General features: G+C 46.8%; 1 protein-coding gene across 3 annotated transcripts; it reads right to left on the minus strand.

Annotated features, from left to right (window-relative positions):
• Positions 1 to 105: 105 nt before the first annotated feature.
• On the minus strand, positions 106 to 19401 carry R3HCC1 (R3H domain and coiled-coil containing 1). Of its 3 annotated transcripts, none has more exons than XM_038573802.1 (10): positions 19310 to 19401; positions 10113 to 10233; positions 9457 to 9483; positions 7888 to 8015; positions 7369 to 7506; positions 5708 to 6302; positions 4527 to 4699; positions 2812 to 2882; positions 1343 to 1438; positions 106 to 427 (listed from the first exon to the last, which is right to left on the minus strand). In XM_038573802.1, exons 2-10 carry the CDS (start codon positions 10149 to 10151, stop codon positions 291 to 293), a joined length of 1404 nt encoding a protein of 467 aa, XP_038429730.1. In that variant the 5' UTR covers positions 10152 to 10233; positions 19310 to 19401; the 3' UTR covers positions 106 to 290. The 3 variants fall into 3 exon arrangements, with proteins under 3 accessions (XP_038429730.1, XP_038429729.1, XP_038429731.1); XM_038573801.1 differs by having other exon boundaries at positions 1309 to 1438; XM_038573803.1 differs by lacking the exon at positions 9457 to 9483 and having other exon boundaries at positions 1309 to 1438.
• Between the last annotated feature and the right edge of the window lie 115 nt (positions 19402 to 19516).

Raw genomic sequence — 19516 nt, forward strand, 5'->3', positions numbered from 1 at the left:
TGCTGGGATCCTCCAGGCCAATCTAGACCCCCCTTTCTTCAGCAGCCCCAGGTCTAAAATGGGAAACCAACAGCACCCCCTAGTGTTCCCTGGCAGACCATCTCATTTTGAACCAACTTTCAAATTTTTATTTTTTCTCAACTTCTGGAACTAGATCAAACTGAAGCCCACCACGGCCCACAGGGACACCCTAACAAACAGTACAGGGCTATTGTAGTGTCAGGAAAGGCTAGTGGTGTTGGGGCACCAGTCTAGTCCTTGGGGGTGCCAATCCAGGCTTGCTGGGCCCCTCAGGGCCTCAGGGAGGTAGGAGACTCAACTGCAGGTGGCTCTTTCTTCTTGTGTTGGAGCCCCAGGGCCCGGGCCACCAGCCTCCTGGCCACCGCTGTATTGGTCTGCGGTCTCACCTTCGCCAGACGCAGGAGCTCTAAAAGAAAGCCCCATGGATGAGGACCTGAGTTCAAGGCTATGGCCACCACTCTTCCCGGCGACAGCAGCCTAGAGGCCATCTGAGCCAACCTCTAAGGCCCAGCTGGGCCCACAGCATGGCCACATGCCCGTGGGGTCCTTGCTTAATCCTGCCACCTCTGCATCTTCCCTGCCTGGGCCACCTGGGAGAAAATCAAGTCAAGATGGGACACCTGAAGCTTCTGGACTGACCAGATACTGTCCTCAAGCCCAGGCAAAGGCTACATGGGCCACAGGAGCAGTGGATGGCCCCAGCGGGCCTCTACTGGGCCAGTCTTGCCAGCCACTTTGCAGCCACAGAAACTGGCCTCTAAAATCCCTCATCATGCTTTCAGGAGGGAGAAGAGGAAAAAGGAGGAGCTCTCATTTACCTGGCATCTTCTACATGCCCCCCCCCTCCCCCCCATTGCTCCAGGCAGGTCTGCCGGGCTGTTTTAGTCACCCCTCCAGTTTACCCTGTACAATCTGTTTATTTTACAGAGAAAGGAACTGGCTGACAGACCTTTTCCTCAAGGTGAACTTAAATAAGTGACAGAAGCAGGCTCACAATCAGGGCCGACCCCAAGATCCAAGCTCTTCTTGCCCCACTGTAAAATATGGTTTCCATGGTCCTACAGGAAAGACCATGCTTTTCCCTGAGCAACAGCCAGAAGAGGGAAGCACAGGAGGGCAAGCCCAGAACAGAGCAGCTGGCTAACAGCTCTCCCTGAGGGGGCCCCTCTTCCTGGGCACCCCCGGCTCCTGGGGTGTGCCCAGTGGGCCTAAGACAGAGAGCTGAAGGACAAGGAATGAATTGGAGGGAAGGCCCCACCCTGCCCAACCAAACACTTGCCCACTCACAGCCTTCCCATCAGGACACAAGTGGCTTCCTTACTTGGCCTCTGCAAGGCTTTCAGCTTTGACTGCTTGGTTCCTTGCGTGAGGGGCCGGATCTTGAGCATAGGAAACTCCTTGGTCAGGGCTTCAGCAGCTACGGAAAGAAAACAGATCTGGAGCCATCCCTTTCTCTCCTGGTGAAGTGCCCCGTCAGGGCCAAGGAATGCATGTATCACCCCAAACTGATAGAGCCCCTTTTTTGTACCCATTTAAAGCTCAGGGACATGGCTGCCCTGACAACGCTGCCATCAGTTGGCCTCACCCGCCCCCAGAGCCCCCGCAAGCTGCACAGGGCCCCTGTGCTCTCAGATGAGAAGCCTGTGCAGAGCCTGGCGTCCGTGCTCCACTGTGGGCCCGTTAGGAGCCATAGCAGCGAGGCTGCATCAGTGAAGGCAGGCTGCCACCTTCAAAAGACCAGGAGCTCCAGATAAACTCTATCCCTTCCCCTAGTCAAGACCCTCCCGGTGGATGCCCTCACTGCCCAGAGTCGTGCTGCGCTCTGCCCACAGAAGACTTGGGCTACAGCACGTCAGACATGGCACGCCAGAGCAGCAGGTGCAAGCCACCCCTTTACACACAAGGAAGCTGAGGCCGGACGGGACCTGCTCTTCACTCACAGCTTGGGAGCGCCCAGGAGGCAGCCGCGGCCATGCCGCACCCAGTGCTCACTGTTTCGATGCACCCTGTGGTCATCGCCCTGCCCGCCCACAGTCAGTTACTTCTTTGGGGCAGCAGCAGCCCCCAGGCCCCAGTACTGCTCCCTCAATACCTCGGGCTCTCCTGAGAACTGGGCTCACAGCAGCTACAGCCTCTCCCTGCTCTGGTGTTCAGAAGCTTGTGGTTGTGAAAAGCCCAGCTAAAGGGGTCGGGGGTCTTGAAAAACACACCCAAAGTGAGTAGCAGGGGGAGGCAGGGCAGCTTGGGAAAGTGGCTGAGAGGGGGAAGGTGCACTGCAGTTACTGCCAGCAGCCTGGCTGATGTCCCCCGACTCGATACTGAGATGCTCCGTCACCTTGAACAGACCACTTACATTCTTGGAACCTCAGTCTCCCCACCTGTAAAATAGAAGTTATCTGACCTACTTCCTGAGGCTGCTATGAAAGCTGGGTAAAAACATATCTTTTTTTTTTTTTTTTAAACCATATGAAATTGCCAGTATTTAAAGGCCTTTTACCTATAAAAAGAGCACATTCATATGATTTCATTTAACATGTGGAAGCACCCAGAGCTCAGCCTGTGACATGTGCTCAGTAAACATCACCTGAATCTGAAACCTCTGACCTGAACAGGAAAGAGTGTGAGCTGGCCTGGCCAGCGCCCACTCTGCTGCCTCTGATTTCTGGACTGGGCAGGCTGGGCATAGCTACCAGTCCACCTGCACAGGTGAGCCTGCACCCTAGACACGGGTGATCCTTCCCTTGTCAATGGCAGTCAGAGAAAGGGCCGAGCCCACCGTGAGCTGCATACCTGAGGCCAGGCAGGGAAAGACACCGAGCGCGTGTGTGTCATCAACCCATTGAATCTTGAGACCCTTCTCTCTGTGCCAGGGAAGAGGAGACAGAGTGAGTACAATAGCAAGGGGCGAAACCCTTTCTGCGAAAGGAGTCCCCTCCCACCTTCAATCCTCCAACACTATGAGCCCAAGACAAGCTCCTATCTCCCCTGGGAAGGAAACAGCCCTTTGCAGCAAACTTTCTCAAAGACGGTTAGCTTCAGAAAGGCAAGTATCACCCCTGTTAATCAGGTGGGTACCAGATTCCTAGAACTGAGGAAGACAGGACTCAAAAGAGCTCGAAGAACACAGTGCCAAGGGTGAAGGAGGCTGCACACAGCTACCACCACAGTGAGGACAAGGGCATCCAAGGTGGCTATAAAAGGGTTTATGTACTGGGGATAGGGGAGCAGAACCTAAAATAAGGAGGTCGGTGCTACTGCTTCTGATCAGCTTTCTTCTACTGCTCAAGAAAGCCACACTGAGTCTGGGGCTGATAAGAGGCCAGAAGCAGTTTCTCTATGGGCACTGCTCACGTCGGCTGAAGAAGTCACAGGTGCCCCACTTTGGCCATGCCTTTAGGGAGTGAGAGCAGATGAGTGTGCTGCACCAAGCTGCCCCTTCAGCCTTCCTCAGGCTCAGAGAGGCAAGGGAGGGCAGTTTGGGAAGCAGTCCGAAAACGAGGCCATGAAAAAAAGGATTTCTATTTTTTTCCCCTCAAGGATTTTTATTTTACTTATTTGAGAATGAGTGAGTAGCGGGGAGGGGCAGAGGGAGAGGGAGACAGAGTCCCAAGCAGACCCCACACTGAGTGCAGAGCCTGACTCGGGGCTTGATCTCAACACTCCAAGATCATGACTTGTGCTGAAACCAAGAGTCAGGCACCTAATCAACTACACCATGCAGACACCCCGAGAAAGGGATTTTTAAAAGAGTAAGCAGGAGGGGCACCTGGCTGTCAGTGGAGCATGTGATCTTGCTTTCAGGGTTGTGGGTTTGAGCCCCATGTTGGATGCAGAGACTTAAAACTTAAAAGAGAGAGAGAGAGAGAGAGAGAGACTAAACAGGAAAAGAGAAAGGAAGCTGGAGAAAGGAAAATGAGCATGAGAGAAAAAAGAAAAACAGAAAGAAAAGAAAAAAAGAGAAAATCAGAGAAAAGACTGGAGTTAGATCCAAGAAATTTGGGGAAGCAGAAGTCTTTGCTTGCAACATACTCTCCTGGTGCCCATCTCCACACTGACTCTGCTCCAGCTCACTGCACAAACAGTTCTTGCACAGAAAGAGGCCTCAGTCTGTAGACTGACTGACTGACTGGGTGGCCGGGACATAGAGCAAGGGGGGAGGCAGTGGGCTCCCTGGGTCATGCATCCCAGCAGAGGGCCTGGCTCCTGGCAGACATGTGGGTACGCAGGGGGCAGGATGGAGAGCTGCTGCTGAGTGCCAGAGGACCAGATCCAGGGCTGCTGCACATGCCCACCACTAAAAACCCAGCTCTTTCCTTCTGTACAGTAGTGGCCAGCGGGAATATGTAGCCCGGAGCAACCACATCCACTTTCTGCCCTTCTTTCCAGATAGCTTGATACTGTGGGACGGGCAGGCAAGTGTCCCCAACCACAAAGCGATGTCCTCGCTCCTCTCCAGGGGCGAGCACCCACCTCCCCTGCCTCCCAGAAGCCTCATGAGCACTCACTGGAACTCGGAAAATGCTGCCAGCAGATCCTCAGTCTTAAGTGTGGGCGCAAAGTCGTAGATCTCCACCACATGGGCAAAATCCTTCTCTCCAGGCAGCTCCTCCATGAAGAAGGACGTGTCCACATGGATCTTCTCTACCTGAATCTCCTTCTTGGTCAGGTTGTCTATTATCTGGGAGAGATCACACCCTTTAGCAAGGGGAGCTCTGACACACAGGGCTCCAAACATCTGCTTCAAAACCAGAGGCCTGCAGGCAGAAGCAGGGCTCACACGGCAGAGAGGAGGGCACCACACATGGGTTTCCACAGGAGCCACACTTGGCAAGAGTCTGGGAAAGGCAGCATGATGGCAGGATGGGCTTGAAGGTGGAGAGGCAGGAGTTTTAGGGAAGGTAACTTACTTTTATGGAGTCCTCACTGGGTAACTGGCATTTACATGCACTATGTTTTATAGAACCCTGAAAACCATACTCCATACACCCTCTCTGCAGAGAGGAGCACTATAAATCAAAGAGCTAAGTAACTCCCCCAAAGATACATAGTAAGAGACAGAACTGGGCAAGTCCAGGATCTTTCCTCCCTTTACTAACAATGGGATGTTAAGCAAGTCTATCTGGCCTCTACTCCTCATGTACAACATAGTAATAAAAGATGCCCACCCTCCCAACCCAACACCCTAGCCACTCTGAGAGGCAGATACACAGTTCCAAGGAAATGAGATTTGTAACACAAAACTTCAGGCAGAAGAATCATTCTCATGACCAAGGCCTGTAGTCCTTAGGAAGCAATTCCACATATACCCCCCATCTGTTACTTCGTGAAACAATGTATTATTATCTGCTTCTCACATGGGGAAAGAGCAATTCAGAAAAACAAATGATCTGCCCAGAGAGGAGCTTGTCAAACAGCTCCTGCATGGCTGCACAGGGACCCAAATCCACACCTTTGACCCCACATCCTGAGCCTTGTCCCCTCCACTGTGTCAGTCCCTGCTCCTTCAGGCAAGTCCCACTGCCCCTCCCCTACGTCTCCAAAGGGCCCCCTATCACCCAACACCCAGCCCTGCTCAGCCAGCATAGCCCCCACCCCTCCTTGCCAGGACCCTTGGTGCCCCCATCCACCCAGGAGCACACCCACCTCACTTCCGCCCTCCCTTTTCTGGGCTTAAGAGCCTCATCACCTCCTGTAGCAGCTCACTGTAATCGACCTTGGAGCAGCTGCCAGGCCCCTCCTCTTCCAACTCTTCGTTTTCCTCATCTGCCGCCAGGCTCTTCTCCACCTCATTCCCACTCTCCTCTTCCAAGTCCAGCCGCAGACTGGATCCAAGCCGGGTGGCCATCTCCAACCCATCTCCCATCCCTGAGTGGCTCTCAGGCCGTGGGGACTCAATGCCAAGTGGGTCCAGTAGCTGCTCACTGTCACAGTGTTGGTCTGGGCCCTCTGGGTCCACAGGTGCCTGAGTCATCAACACAGGAGGGTCCGGAACAGAGTTGAGGTCCCCAGCACCAACATTCCCAGGCTCCTCCAGAAGGTCACCAGCTGGAGCGTCTCCTTTGAGCCCTGGGGTAGAGCATGGTACCCCTTCTTCTTGCTGGCGCAGTACTCGGGGCACATACAAAGCCTGGTCCGGTCTGCGTCCACGATGACCCCGGCCAGCCCGTGCCCCTCGAGGACCAGCAGGTGCTTGGTTTGAGGTGGGCCAAGGACCTCGATATTTGCCAGGCTGAGAGGCAGGAGGGTGGCAGGAGCCAGAGAGTCCATCTGAACTGGGTGACCTGGAGCAGGAACAGGAGGTGTGATCAGAGCAGTGCATGGGCCCCAAGGACAATGGTTTACTGGAGCTACCTGCCATTCAGGCATGAGGCTCTCAAGTCAGCATTAGGCCAAAACCAAAGCCAAGATGACCCCTGAAAATACAATAGGAAGGCAATATAAAGGAGGCTGAATGCCAACTCTGAAGAAGCACAACGCAACCAGCTCTCCCTCTGGTGTCATAAATTAGAGACAGCTGAATCTTCAGTTATACACGAAGTGAAGTAATTGCATTTCGGTAACTTTGTTAGAAAAATATGTAACTTTGGGGGCGCCCGGTGGCTCAGTCGGTTAAGCATCCAACTCTTGATTTCTGCTCAGGTCATGACCCCAAGGTTTTGGGATCAAGCCCCACATCAGGCTCTGTGTTGAGCATGGAAACTGCTTAAGATTTTTCTCTCTCCCTCTGCCCCTACTCTCTCTAATTTAAAAAAAAAAAAAAGAGAGAAAGAAAGAAAGGGCACCCCGGGAGGCTCAGTGGTTTAGCACCACCTTCAGCCCAGGGCATGATCCTGGAGACCCGGGATCGAGTCCTTCATTGGGCTCCCTGCATGAAGCCTCCTGCTTCTCCCTCTGCCTGTATCTCTGCCTCTCTCTCTCTCTCTCTCTCTGTGTGTGTGTGTCTCATGAGTAAATAATTTTTAAAAATCTTAAAAAAAAAAAAAAGAAAAAGAAGTAACTTTAAACACCAGGATCATAGTCGCTGTAAGATCTTATGAGATGCACACGGGAACAGAGATGCGTGAGGTTCAAGTGTGCTTCCCACATTCCATGGGCTCTTGGGGCAAACACTCTCACTGCCTAACCTGCTCTTTCTGTCTTTCGGCCCAAGCACATAACTGAGTTTGCTGAGCGACTCCCACATACAGTACACACCGACTGCACTGCCGAAACAGAAGGCGACGACTTTAGGCAGCTGCGGTGGGGACCTGGGAAGCAGCCTGGAGGCTGCCGGTCCTGGTTCCCGACCAGCGCACCTGCCAACCCACAAGGAGGTACTGAGGGTCCCCAGAGCACCAAGATACACACCTGATATCCAAGTGGCAGATGACTGTCCTTCTCTTCCAGCCCTCCCCAACAGAGAAGCTGCTCAGAAGATCAAAATTCTCTGCTGTCCTGTGGATCAGGTACCGGAGACGACTGGAGAGTGGGGGGAAAAGAAGTACCCTGGGAAGGGACGGGAATGAGCGCTGAGCAGGGGCCTAGGGCCTGACCCCCACCAGGTCCATGCCCGGTTTGCTCCCTCTGCCCCCCTGCGTCCCTGGCCGGCTGCAAAGGACTCGGGCATAGAGGTTACCACGCGGAGGTCCTGGTGCAGGTGCTGAGCCATTCCCTTCCTGGGCTGGGGCCCTGCAGCCTCTGGGTGATGCCCAGAACCGCACAGCAAAGATGTGGCTGGGAGACGCCAGCGAGTAGGGCACTAAACCCAGAGGCCAGGACCAGAGCCAGGGAGGAACCAGCCGCTTGGGAAGGGGGCACAGGGGGCTCGGCACGAGCCTGTCCTCCCGCACGGGCAGCCCCCCCCCCCCCTTCCCCGGCCCAGCTCACTTTGACAGCTGCTTCTGCAGCAGAAAGCGGTCCAGCTCCTCCTGGATGCGGTGCACAAAGTCATTCTCGGCGGAGGAGAGGAAGACGCCGTCCAAGCAGAGGAGGGCCAGGGTGGCGGGTGGGAGAGCCTGTGGGGCAGACGGACCCCGCGGGATCAGAGCACAGACCCGGCCCCCCACCCCCACCCCCCTCTCCCCCTCCCTGCGCAAGTGAGCAGCAGGCTCTGGGGCGCCGCAGGGATGCGCCCAGGGCTCCGGGGGGGGGATGGGGCAGAGGGGGGGTGGGGGGCGCTCCCGGGCCTGCACCGCCAGCCCCGCGCCGCCTCGCCCTCCCGGGGGAAGCCGCGGGGCAGCCGAGGGCGCCTGCTCGGGGCTGGCCCCCAGCGAGAGCCCCGGGGGTGGCGCCCCGCCCCAGGCCGCCCGCCGCACTCACCGCGGCCGCCCCGCCGCCGCCGCCGCCGCTCGGAGGGTCCCCGGAAGCCCGCTCGCCCCGGCGCGCCCCGGCGCCACCCGGCCTCCGCGGGGCCACAGCGCCACCGCGCGGCCCGGGGGAGGCATCGCCGAAACGGCAGAGGGGCGTGTTCCGGAATTCCCCCCGCCCCCCGCGCTTGAGAGCACATCATCCCCTAGGATTTTTTTTTTTTTTTAAGATTTTATTTATTTATTCATGATAGAGAGAAGCAGAGACACAGGCAGAGGGAGAAGCAGGCTCCATGCAGGGAGCCCGACGCGGGACTCGATCCCGGGTCTCCAGGATCATACCCTGGGTCAAAGGCAGGCGCCAAAATGCTGAGCCACCCAGAGATCCCCCATCTCCTAGGATTAACCAAGTTCAGCGCTTTTGAGTGGCTCCTATGTCCTAGGTGGTGGGGTACCAGATTTTCTGGTCCAATGCACCCCTCCCGAGGGACCTAACAGAGGAATAAGGAGCAAGGAGGTTTGTGGGCACCAAATATTTCAGCACCTCTTGCGCATCACTGCCCTTCTGCTGCCCTCATTGATGGAATCTGCAAAGAAGTCCCGCTTGACACCAAGGGGTCACTGACAAGATGCACTAGCCTTGTTGGTAACTGGGCGAGGTAGCCACCTGCAGGCCATCAAATTATACTACTCTGCTACATCCACAAGTAACTCCAGCACCCACCTTAATTGGGGCTTGAAATTCTTGCCCTCAAACAGCTCCTGGCTATTAATATCTAGAAGACCAGAGTAGAAATCCTCAGGCATCCTACGAGGTGCTGAAATGTAAGCCCTTGATCGTCCTGAATCCAGAAGCTCAGAGCAAAGCAAGGCCCCAAACTAACAACATTTAAGAGATGGGACAGACTGGAGGCACCTGCTCTGGGGTTGAGTGTCTGCCTTCGGCTCAGGTCATGATCCTGGGGTCCTGGGATCAAGTTCTGCATCGGGTCCCCGCAGGGAGCTTGCTTCTCCCTCTGCTTATGTCTCTCTGCCTCTCTCTGTGTGTCTCTCATGAATAAAATAAATCTTAAGAAGAATAAAAGAGAGATGGGACAGTCTGAATGTGCCCTGCAGTAGGATACTGGCAAAGGTTACGGGCACAGCATACCTCAAAAGGTGGGCTAGGAGAAGAGGCCTGGGAAGAGGAAAACAGAAAAATTAAGATGCATTTTTGCTTTCTCACAATTTTTTCCAGAGTATTTCTTAAGAAGATGGTGGTGTTATATCACATTTACAAAGACTATCTTTCTAGGTAGTTTGAAGAGTAAAAAGGACCTAGAATAAAGACAAAATCCAATACAGGGAGGACTCAAGGGAGCCAAGTCACGAGTCTCTTTTCTGGGCATGGTTGTGAGGAGCTTCTGAAGGCCTGACAGATTCTCTGCCCTCATCCTGGAGGGGCTTGCAGTCCCTGAGGGAGCAGAGGATGGGAGGGTGACAGGAACAACAAAAGACACCCTTTGGGCTCCTGACCCCACCAGCCCCACCCACACGCCTTAGAGGCTTCAGTGAAGTGGGAGCAGGCCTGGAGAGAATGCTGAGTGGCCACATGATGGCACTGTTTCTCTGACCAGGCTTCCTTGCCTGGGAGGTACGTGGCTGGGAGGCAAGCCCACTTAGCCACAGCTATGGACCAGATCTGACCTGGGAGAAATATGCCCGGTGACTCAGGAAAATAAAGGCCCAACTTTCTCAACAAAGTGGTTGTCTCTCCCCCAAACAGAGGGACAAATCAAAAACACAGAAAATAAGCCATGCCCTCACCTCTTCAGAGCTGGTCTGCAGTACAGATGTACAGCACATTCAGAGAGGGTAGAAATAAAGCTCATAGAGGAAGGCTGCCCCTGAACCGCTTTTACCACACTTTCTTCAGGTGGCTCAGAGACTAAATAGAAAAAAAAGGCGTCAGCAGGCAGGCCTCCACATGGGTGGAGGTAGTGAAGGGATGCTTAGATAAATGTGGGAGGGAGTCAGAGTGTTTCTACCCACACTATTTTGGGACAATATTAGGTAAGGATAAAATGGGTCCTATTAACCAGAGGTGAGTAAACAGAACAAAAAGCAGCACAAAGGATATGTACAATTTCTACAGAAGAAGAAGAAAGGAAAAGCACATAGGAAAATGAGCAGAGCAGAGAATAGAGGGTAACAGAATATTGGAAGATTCTCTTGAGAAAAGAGAATAAGATTTCAGTTAATAACTGCTTCACATTCCCAAGGAAATCAAAGAAATCCTGATTTCCATGTCACAGCGGATAAACCAACAGATTGAGATGAAAGAGAACTGTCAGAACCATGGGAAGATGTAAAAGAGGCAATCATGTTCATCACAGAAGCAGCAAAAACTAGAGCCAACAAAGCAGGGACTGCTGAGTAAATGCTTGTGGGAAAGAAGATGACTATTTACGTAAAGCTTGCCATCTAAACTGCACTCATTAAATCCTCACAGCAGCCCTTTCAGATGGAGATTGTTAGCCTACTGTACAAGAGTAAACTGAGGTTTAGCCAAGGACACCCAACTACTAAGTGCAGAGTTGGAACTCACTCAAATCTAGCTTTAGCCTGACTACCACACCCATGCTCGGAAACCCCACAGGATTGAGATTCTCCATCTTCAGAATGTCATTAGAATTGTCTTGGTGGCCAGGAGCCAGATTCAGAAATCAGGAATGAAATAAGTTCGATGAATCCAATCAGCCGGAGAAGCACACTGGTATGTGCTATAGATTTTTACTCAAAAGAGGAGGTATGATTATGAAAGAATTGAATGCAGGGGACATGGGGTTACAAATAGTCCCATCTGATGACATGGACCAAGAGTTCCCTGCTGCCAGAGTGTCTTCTTTGTGTTTAAGGTGAAGTTTAAGAATATCCAGTTTATGATTGTTATTGAAAGTTCTTGTAATGTTTGCATAGTTTGGCATATTAGAGTATCTAACACATTAGGCAGTGATCCCAATTTAAAATGTGAAATAGATCTCAGGCTTACAATTTTAAATGGGCAGATGTAATGATGTGGCAAAAGAAAGGCAAAAGAATTGTAGATAAAATTAAATTTCCTTACAACTTGCAGCAGGTCGACAAATACTTGAGAGAAGCTGAATAAGAAATTCCTCTGGTAGCTCACAACTGTCTTAGTGTTAATGCTTTGCTAGAGGCAAAAATCAACCTAGCTTGACAATAGCTTGGGCCTCCTGGATCCTCTAAGTTTTCTTTAGCATATGAAAATCATTTTATTTTTTTTTTTTTTAATTTATGATAGTCACACAGAGAGAGAGAGAGAGAGGCAGAAACATAGGCAGAGGGAGAAGCAGGCTCCATACACCGGGAGCCCGACGTGGGATTCGATCCCGGGTCTCCAGGATAGCGCCCTGGGCCAAAGGCAGGCGCCAAACCGCTGCACCACCCAGGGTTCCCTGAAAATCATTTTAGAAACTTCCTTTCTTTTAAAACTTTAAGTATATAATCAATAGCTCCTCACAACCCCAGTACAGCTCTTTCTCCCCACCAGTCCGGGCCTGGTGCTTTAATCAAGACATTTTTTTGCAACAAAAACATCTCAAGTCTTTCTTGACTATTTACTCCTGGCCCATATCACATCAGTTAAAAGTACTTGACTAAGTTGGTAAAAAGTATTATAATATTAAAGAGAGCTGGATTTACAGTATTTTAAGATCAACAAGAGTTGTTTAACAGCATAGAGAAATGTTTTTGCTTTATAGCTCACAAGGTCATCCATTTGATATGCATTTAAAAAGTGAGGACTTCTGAAATATAAACATACTTTTCCCTATTCCTCCCACTAAATACAACTAAAAACCCTGGACATTATATATAAAACAAACAGAAGGAGGCTGAAAGGTGGAGAGAAAAAGGCTGACGAGCTAGGGAACTCAGGATTCAAGGGAAAATGAAGTGGTATATTTCTTGGGTTTTCTTTATGCCTCAAATTCCCAGACTTGGAGCATGAAGCCAACAACCCAGAAACGTCGAAAGACACAGACAAACAAATCAAAACAAAAACCTAACAAATGCCTTTTTTTTCTCTCTTGCCAAAGAGGCAGGCGAGCAAGAAAGAAAACTTTTAGATAATTACTGTTCTACTACCCCAGCCAGACGTTGTCCTCACTCAAACCCGCAAAACATAACATAGGAGTCCTAGACTGTAACCTTCATCACCTTGTAATAAAGTGCCCCGAAGACAATGTCAGAGAAGGCCCAGTAGGGAAACAGGCCTTTCATCCTCTCCAGGCAGTAATGAGCCCTGGCCCCTGCCTACAGTGTCAGTAGAGACCACTAGAGAACCTAATTTCCACCCCCTGCTCAGGAGTAAAATAGCACCCTCCTCCTCACTCTCCCCACTGGAGTGGTGGCATAGGAGGCCTAGTGGACAGGAGGACTTTCATACCACCCAGAAATCAAGAGACCACATCATCCCCATGGCGTCACTGGAAGCCATGTGGGGAGCAGCAAGGCAATTCTACCTCTCCTAGCCAGGAAAGTATCTCTGGAGGCCTGCTGGGAAGCCAGAACTCCCACTCCTACCCAGCAGTAATGACTCCACCTAAGTTGTCAATGGCATATGAGTGGGAAACCTGAATTTTAGATTCCACCTGCAGCAACATGGCAATGCCTCCCATTCCCCTGTCAGAATGGTGTCAGAAAGAGATAGCTAACAGAGATATAATTAAGATCCAGAATCTCATAACACCCAAGATGTCCAGAATTCAATCATAAATAACTGGGGATAACAAATACTAGAAACACTTCAGATTCCATGAAGAAAAGGCAATTGATACAAACACTGAGATGCCAGAAATTTCACATTATCCGACAAAGATTTTAAAGTAAATGCTTCTACAAGCAATTGTGAACACACTTCAACTAAATTAAAAAGAAAAAAGTCTCAGCTAAGGCATAGAACATGTAAAAAGAAGAACCAAAAGGAAATTTTAGAACTGAAAAGTATAATGAAAATAAAAAGTTCAGTAGCAGAATGGAAGAGGAAAAGGAAAGAACCTATGAACTAGAAGATGAAATAGAAATTACCCAATCTGAACAACAAAGAGTAAACAGACTGAAAACAAAAATGAACAGAGACTAAGGGATCTGTGAGACTTTAACAAAATGATTTTACATAGATGTTATTAGAGTCCTAGGGAGGAGAAAGAGGGTGAGGTGGAAAAAGTGATCAAAACAATGGCTGAAGACTTCTGAAATTTGGGGAAAAAATCTACTTGGAAATTTGCAAAGGGTCAATTTTCCAAGAACACATAGCAATTAAATCTGAAGAAATCAAGACAATCTCAGATAATGGAAGAGTAAGAGAATTTGTTGCCAGAAGATCTAGCCTAAAAAGAATAGCTAAAAGAAGTTTTCTAAACAAAAAGGAAACAATAAAAGAATTTTAAAACATTAGAATGGAGAAAAGAACACAGTAAGCAAAAATATAAGTAATACAATAGATTTGCTTTTTCTTCTTGAATCTTCCAAATTGTGCTTGACGGTTAAAGCAAAAATTATATGTACTGGTTCTAAATGTATGTAGAAGAAATATTTAAGACAATGTATTATAAATGGAGGAGGTTAAAAGGACATAAAGGGAGTAAAGTTTCTATATTCAAATTGGTAAACTAAGAACACCAGAAGATTGTGGTAAGTTATGTGACATAAGCTATATTAAGAAACATTTTAAAAATACTATAGATAGGTCAAAATGGAATTCTAAAAAATGTTCAACTAACCCACAGAAAGGCAGGAAAAAGAAAGCAGAAATGGAAAACAAAGAAAACAGGATGCCCAAGTGTCTCATTCAGTTAAGCATCTGACTCCTGATTTTGGCTCAGGTCATGATCTCAGGGTTCTTAGATTGAGCCCCACATTGAGCTCCACACTGGGCATGAAGCCTGCTTAATATTCATTCTCTCCCTTTTCATCTGCCCCCCACTCCCAACACACACACACACACACACACACACACACACACACACACACACCTAGAAAGCATAGTAAGGGATGCTTGGGTGGCTCAGCAGTTGAATGTCTGCCTTTGGCTCAGGTCATGATCCTGGGGTCCTGGGATCACGTCCCACATTGGGCTCCCTCCAGGGAGCCCACTTCTCCCACTGCCTAGGTCTCTGCCTCTCTCTGTGTGTCAGACATGAATAAATAAATAAAATCTTTATTAAAAAAAAAAGAAAGCATAATAAAGTAGCAGACTTAGACTGGAAAATATCACTAATTACGCTAAATGTAAATATTCTAAATACTCCAATTAAGACAGATTGTCAAAATCAATTTAAAACCATGATTCAAGGATCCCTGGGTGGCACAGTGGTTTGGCGCCTGCCTTTGGCCCAGGGCGTGATCCTGGAGACCTCGGATCGAGTCCCACGTCGGGCTCCCTGCATGGAGCCTGCTTCTCCCTCTGCCTGTGTCTCTGCCTCTCTCTCTGAGAGAGACTGTGTGACTATCATAAATAAATAAAAATTAAAAAAAAAAAACCATGATTCAACTATCTACTATCTGCAAGAAGCTTACTTGAAATATAAAAATATAAGCAGGTTGAAAGTAAAAGGATGGAAAAAGATCTATCATGCAAACATTAATCAAAAGAACATAGGTGTGTATACTAATTTCAGCTAAGGTAGACTGCAGAGCAAAGAAAATTACTTGAGACAGAGAGGGACATTACATAATGATAAAAGGGTCAATTTACCAAGGACATGTGGGGATCCTAAATGTGTAAGTGCAAAATAAAAGAACCGCAAAATATAAAAAGCAAAGACTCAGAAATGAAAGAAGAAATAACAAAGTCCACAATGATAGTTAGAGATTTTGACATCTCTCAACAATCGATAATGAGACAGAAAATCAACAAAAATATAGAATAATTCAACAATACCATTAATAAACAGGACCTAATCAACATGGCTGGCTGAGTTGATAGAGCATGCAACTCTTGATCCCAGGGTTGTAAGGCTGAACCCCAATCTGGTTATAGAGATTACTTAAAAATAAAAATTTTAAAAGCGGGGGGAGAAGAAAATATAAACCAAAGAAAAAAAGAAAATAGAAAGGAATAAAATATAAAATGAGTAGAAATCAATGAAATTAAAAATAGGAAAACAATAGAAAAAAATCAATAACCCAAAGAGCTGGTTCTTTGAAAAAAATCAAGAAAATGACACGAAAGAAAGAACACACAAATTACCAATATCAGGAATGAAACAGGAGATATCACTACAGACCCTACAGACATCAAAAGTATAAGGAACTATAATAAACAACTTTACACACATACATTTAACAATTTAGTGAAAAGACCTACTCCTAAAAGGCCACTTAGTGTATTCCACTTATATAACCTTTTTGGAAAGACAAATTTTTAAATGGAGAATAGATTTGTGGTTGAAGGGGTTAGAAACAGGAGATATGGGGGATAGCTGATGGAGGGGAGAGGAAGTGGGTGTAACTAAAAGAGCTACAGGAAGAATCCTTGTGGGACCACTGAATGGCTCAGTAGTTGAGCCTCTGCCTTCGGCTCAGGGTATGATCCTGGGATCCAGGATCAAGTCTCATATCAGGCTTCTTGTATGGAGCCTGCTTCTCCCTCTGCCTATGTCTCTGCCTCTCTCTCTCTCTCTCTCTCTCTCTCTGTCTGTCTCTCATGAATAAATAAATAAAATCTTTAAAAAGCAAAAGGAAGAATCTTTGTGTTCTATATCTTAACTGTGGTGGTGGGTACAAAAACCTACACATGTAATAAAGTTATGTAGAACAAAATACACATGCTCACAAACACAAATAAGCACAAGCAAAACTGAGAAAATCTGAATAAGACTAGTGGATTGTATGAAGGTTAACTTCCTGGTTGTGATATTGTACTATAGCTCCCAAGATGTTGCTACTGGGGAAAACTGGATAAAGGGTACACAGGATCTCTGTGTATTATTTCATACAACTGTATGTAACTCTACCAATTCCTTAATAAAAATTTCCAATTAATAAAAAAGAAAGATTTAAAGAAAGATTTAAAAGAAAGATTTAAGTATATTAAATTTATAAATGCAAGTTAAGTGTTTAATAACTTCATAAATATGAGTAAACCCAGGAGCAAATGCTTTTTTAAAAAAGATTTTATTTATTCATGAGAGACACAGAGAGAGAGAGAGAGAGAGAGAGGCAGAGACACAGACTGAGGGAGAAGCAGGCTCCCTGCAAGGAGCCCAATGTGGGACCCGATCCCAGATCCTGGGATCATGCCCTGGGCCAAAGGTAGACACTCAACTGCTGAGCCACCCAAGATCCCAGGACCAAATGTTCAAGAGAAATAAATTTGTTTAGTTATTTCAAATTTACCAAAGTTGTTCTCATTTTCTGTAAAATATATTAGATATATAAAATTATAATAGTTATAACTTGAAATTTAAAACAATGAAAACTAGATATTTAAATGTGTTACTTTCATAAGCTAGTATAACTTAAAAGCTAAATAACTATAAGGAATATTTTGTGAATAAAAAGCCAGTCTCATGAGAAACTCCCTAAAACTACATGGACTTCAAAGAAAAAGCAAAAGAAGATTAAAGCAATTGGGGAAAATATGAATACAGAGGCCTGCATTGTAGATCCAACATATGGATAATGAGTATACCTGAGGAAAAAAACAAAGGTACTGGAACAGAAAAAAAAACTAAAATTGCAATATTTTGTTGAAACAAAGGAAAACATAAAGGTATAGATTAAAGTGGCCTTACCATGTTCCAGAAATAAAAAGATAGATAATGATGATAGATAGATAGATAGATAGATAGATAGATAGATAGATACATAAATAGATAGATGATAGATAAGTAGATAGATAGACCAACTAATGGCTGATAGAGATCATGGCAAAACTCTTTTCTCTGGGCATTAAAAAAAAAAGACAGATATCATTATTTAGACAGAATACAAAGGGTAAAAACCAAGTGGCTAAAGATTTCCCTAGCAACTCATAACCAGAAGAAAATGGAACAATATTTAGGGAAAATGTTAAGACCAGAAAAATCTATAAACTGTGATGGCAACTGGAAGATGTTTTCAAACTTGCAATGACTTATAAGCCTGTCTCTCATAGAAATTCTGCTGAGGAAATGGAGTGGTCGTGGCCTAAGGTGGAGATGCCAGGCAGGACATTGGCAGACACCGTTTATAGACAGCCGGTCCTTGTCCTGCATAGTTTAAGTCTCAAGAATTTTGGAAAATCCACAAACAACTGAAATTGTTTTCTCTAATGACCTAGTCAGTCTATTCCAGAACTGCTTACCCAACCAATCTCTTTGATAGCTGCCAACTAATGACCTTAATTAGAAAAACAAAATTCATTCTTTATGGACTAGCACCTTCCCCCAACATCCTTGCCTTCTTCCTTTTCTTACAAAAGTCCTTTTTTTTTTGTTTGTTTTCATTTCTTCTTTTTTTTTTCTGTCTTTGTTAACTGATAAGAATCTAATGCTGTTCTTGGTGTACTTGTGAGTTAGTTAACAACTCACTAAATGTTTCTTTGCTTGGACATTCATTATCCTTCCTAGGAAGCTACTAAAAGACATAATCCAGACCACCAAGGGATGAATAAAAATAAATGACTTACAAACTGGAATGTCATGAGAGAAAACACTTCATGATGAACATTTAATTTGCTTAAATACTTAGTTCAATGAAATAATCACAGCAAGGTTGCCTGGGTGACTCAGTTGGTTAAGCATCTGCCTTCAGCTCAGGTTGTGATCCCAGGGTCCTGAGATCAAATCCCACATAGGGCTCCATGCTCTGTGGGGTGCCTGCTTCTTCCTCTGTCTCTGCCTCTCCCTCTCTGTCTCTCATGAATAAATAAATAAAATCTTAAAAAAATAACAGCAAGAAAATGGTATACAAATATTATAATTCTTGAAGGAAGAGCTACAGAATATAAGTAGAAAAAAGCATTTTTTATCACAATAGATTAGGACAGGAACCCCAAAATGCATTCTAGAGTGTGGAGGAAGGAAGAAGGGCATATAACTGAGGTAGTCAATAAGTAATATTTTTTCCAAGTAACTAGCTCTGCTAGTTACATTAGTTAATAAGAAAACTTAACCTTATAGCAAAATATGGTCAAAAATATAATACAAGGAGGGGCAGAGAGCTTAAAAATGGATTAAAAAGAGGTGATGGAAATAACATTAAATAAAGCCTTTGTAGCAAAACCATATATGGGATATATATATATATATATTCAATTATATTATACACATTAAAATTGATTCAAAGAGCAACATATCATTCTATATTCTTTACCAAACTCACACCTAGGACAACCCTATGAAATTCATTTATGGATCTCAACAAAATAGTCAAAACACCACATGGAGCTTAATGGGCAAACAGTAGAGATACCACATTAATTTCAGAGCAAGCCAGGGATATTCATCAATGCCTTTTTTTTTTTTTTTTTAAGATTCTATTCATTATTTAAGTAATCTCTACACCCAACATGGGGTCAAACTCACAACTCCCAGATCAAGAGTTCCATGCTCTACACACTGAGCCAGCCAGGCACCCTTCACCTTTTTGTCTTTTTTTTTTTTCTAGAGGTACTAGTAAAAGCAATTCGACAAAAGAAAGAAAACCGGAAAGGACAGGAAAGGTTGGAAATTTGATGAGATCAAATTGTCATTGTCTGCAGAATCTTTTTTTTTTTCACATAAAATTTCAAGATCAACCAAGAAACTCTTAATAAGCGAGAACTGTCTCCAGAAATGAAGACCATCTGTAGCTGAGAAAGTGGGAATGCTAACAGAAGGACAGAGAAAGGCAGGGGTGGGGAAGCTGGAAAGGGCTGGGCTAGAAAGGAAAGTGTAGAGAAGAGAGGACTGGCTAAAGGTGAAGGGGCCAGAGGAAGAAAGGAAGGAGAAATCCACTCCCAGACCCTGCTCTACCTGATTGGCCTCTGCGTGGCCATTCCCTGTTGTGGAGGGTCCCCACCTCAGACCTAATCTCTGAAGCTCTGTGTTGTCCTTCAGCTCCTAGGAGACCACTTGTCAGGCTTGCCCGAGTTCTAGCTCTGTTCTTAAAGGGCCAGAGTATCAGGAACCCAGATGGGGAATAGGGGTGGGGTTGGGGGTGTCTCACTGGTAGGCTGCGGG

Source organism: Canis lupus, chromosome 25, assembly GCF_011100685.1.
Source record: "Canis lupus familiaris isolate Mischka breed German Shepherd chromosome 25, alternate assembly UU_Cfam_GSD_1.0, whole genome shotgun sequence".
Lineage (NCBI taxonomy): Eukaryota > Metazoa > Chordata > Mammalia > Carnivora > Canidae > Canis > Canis lupus.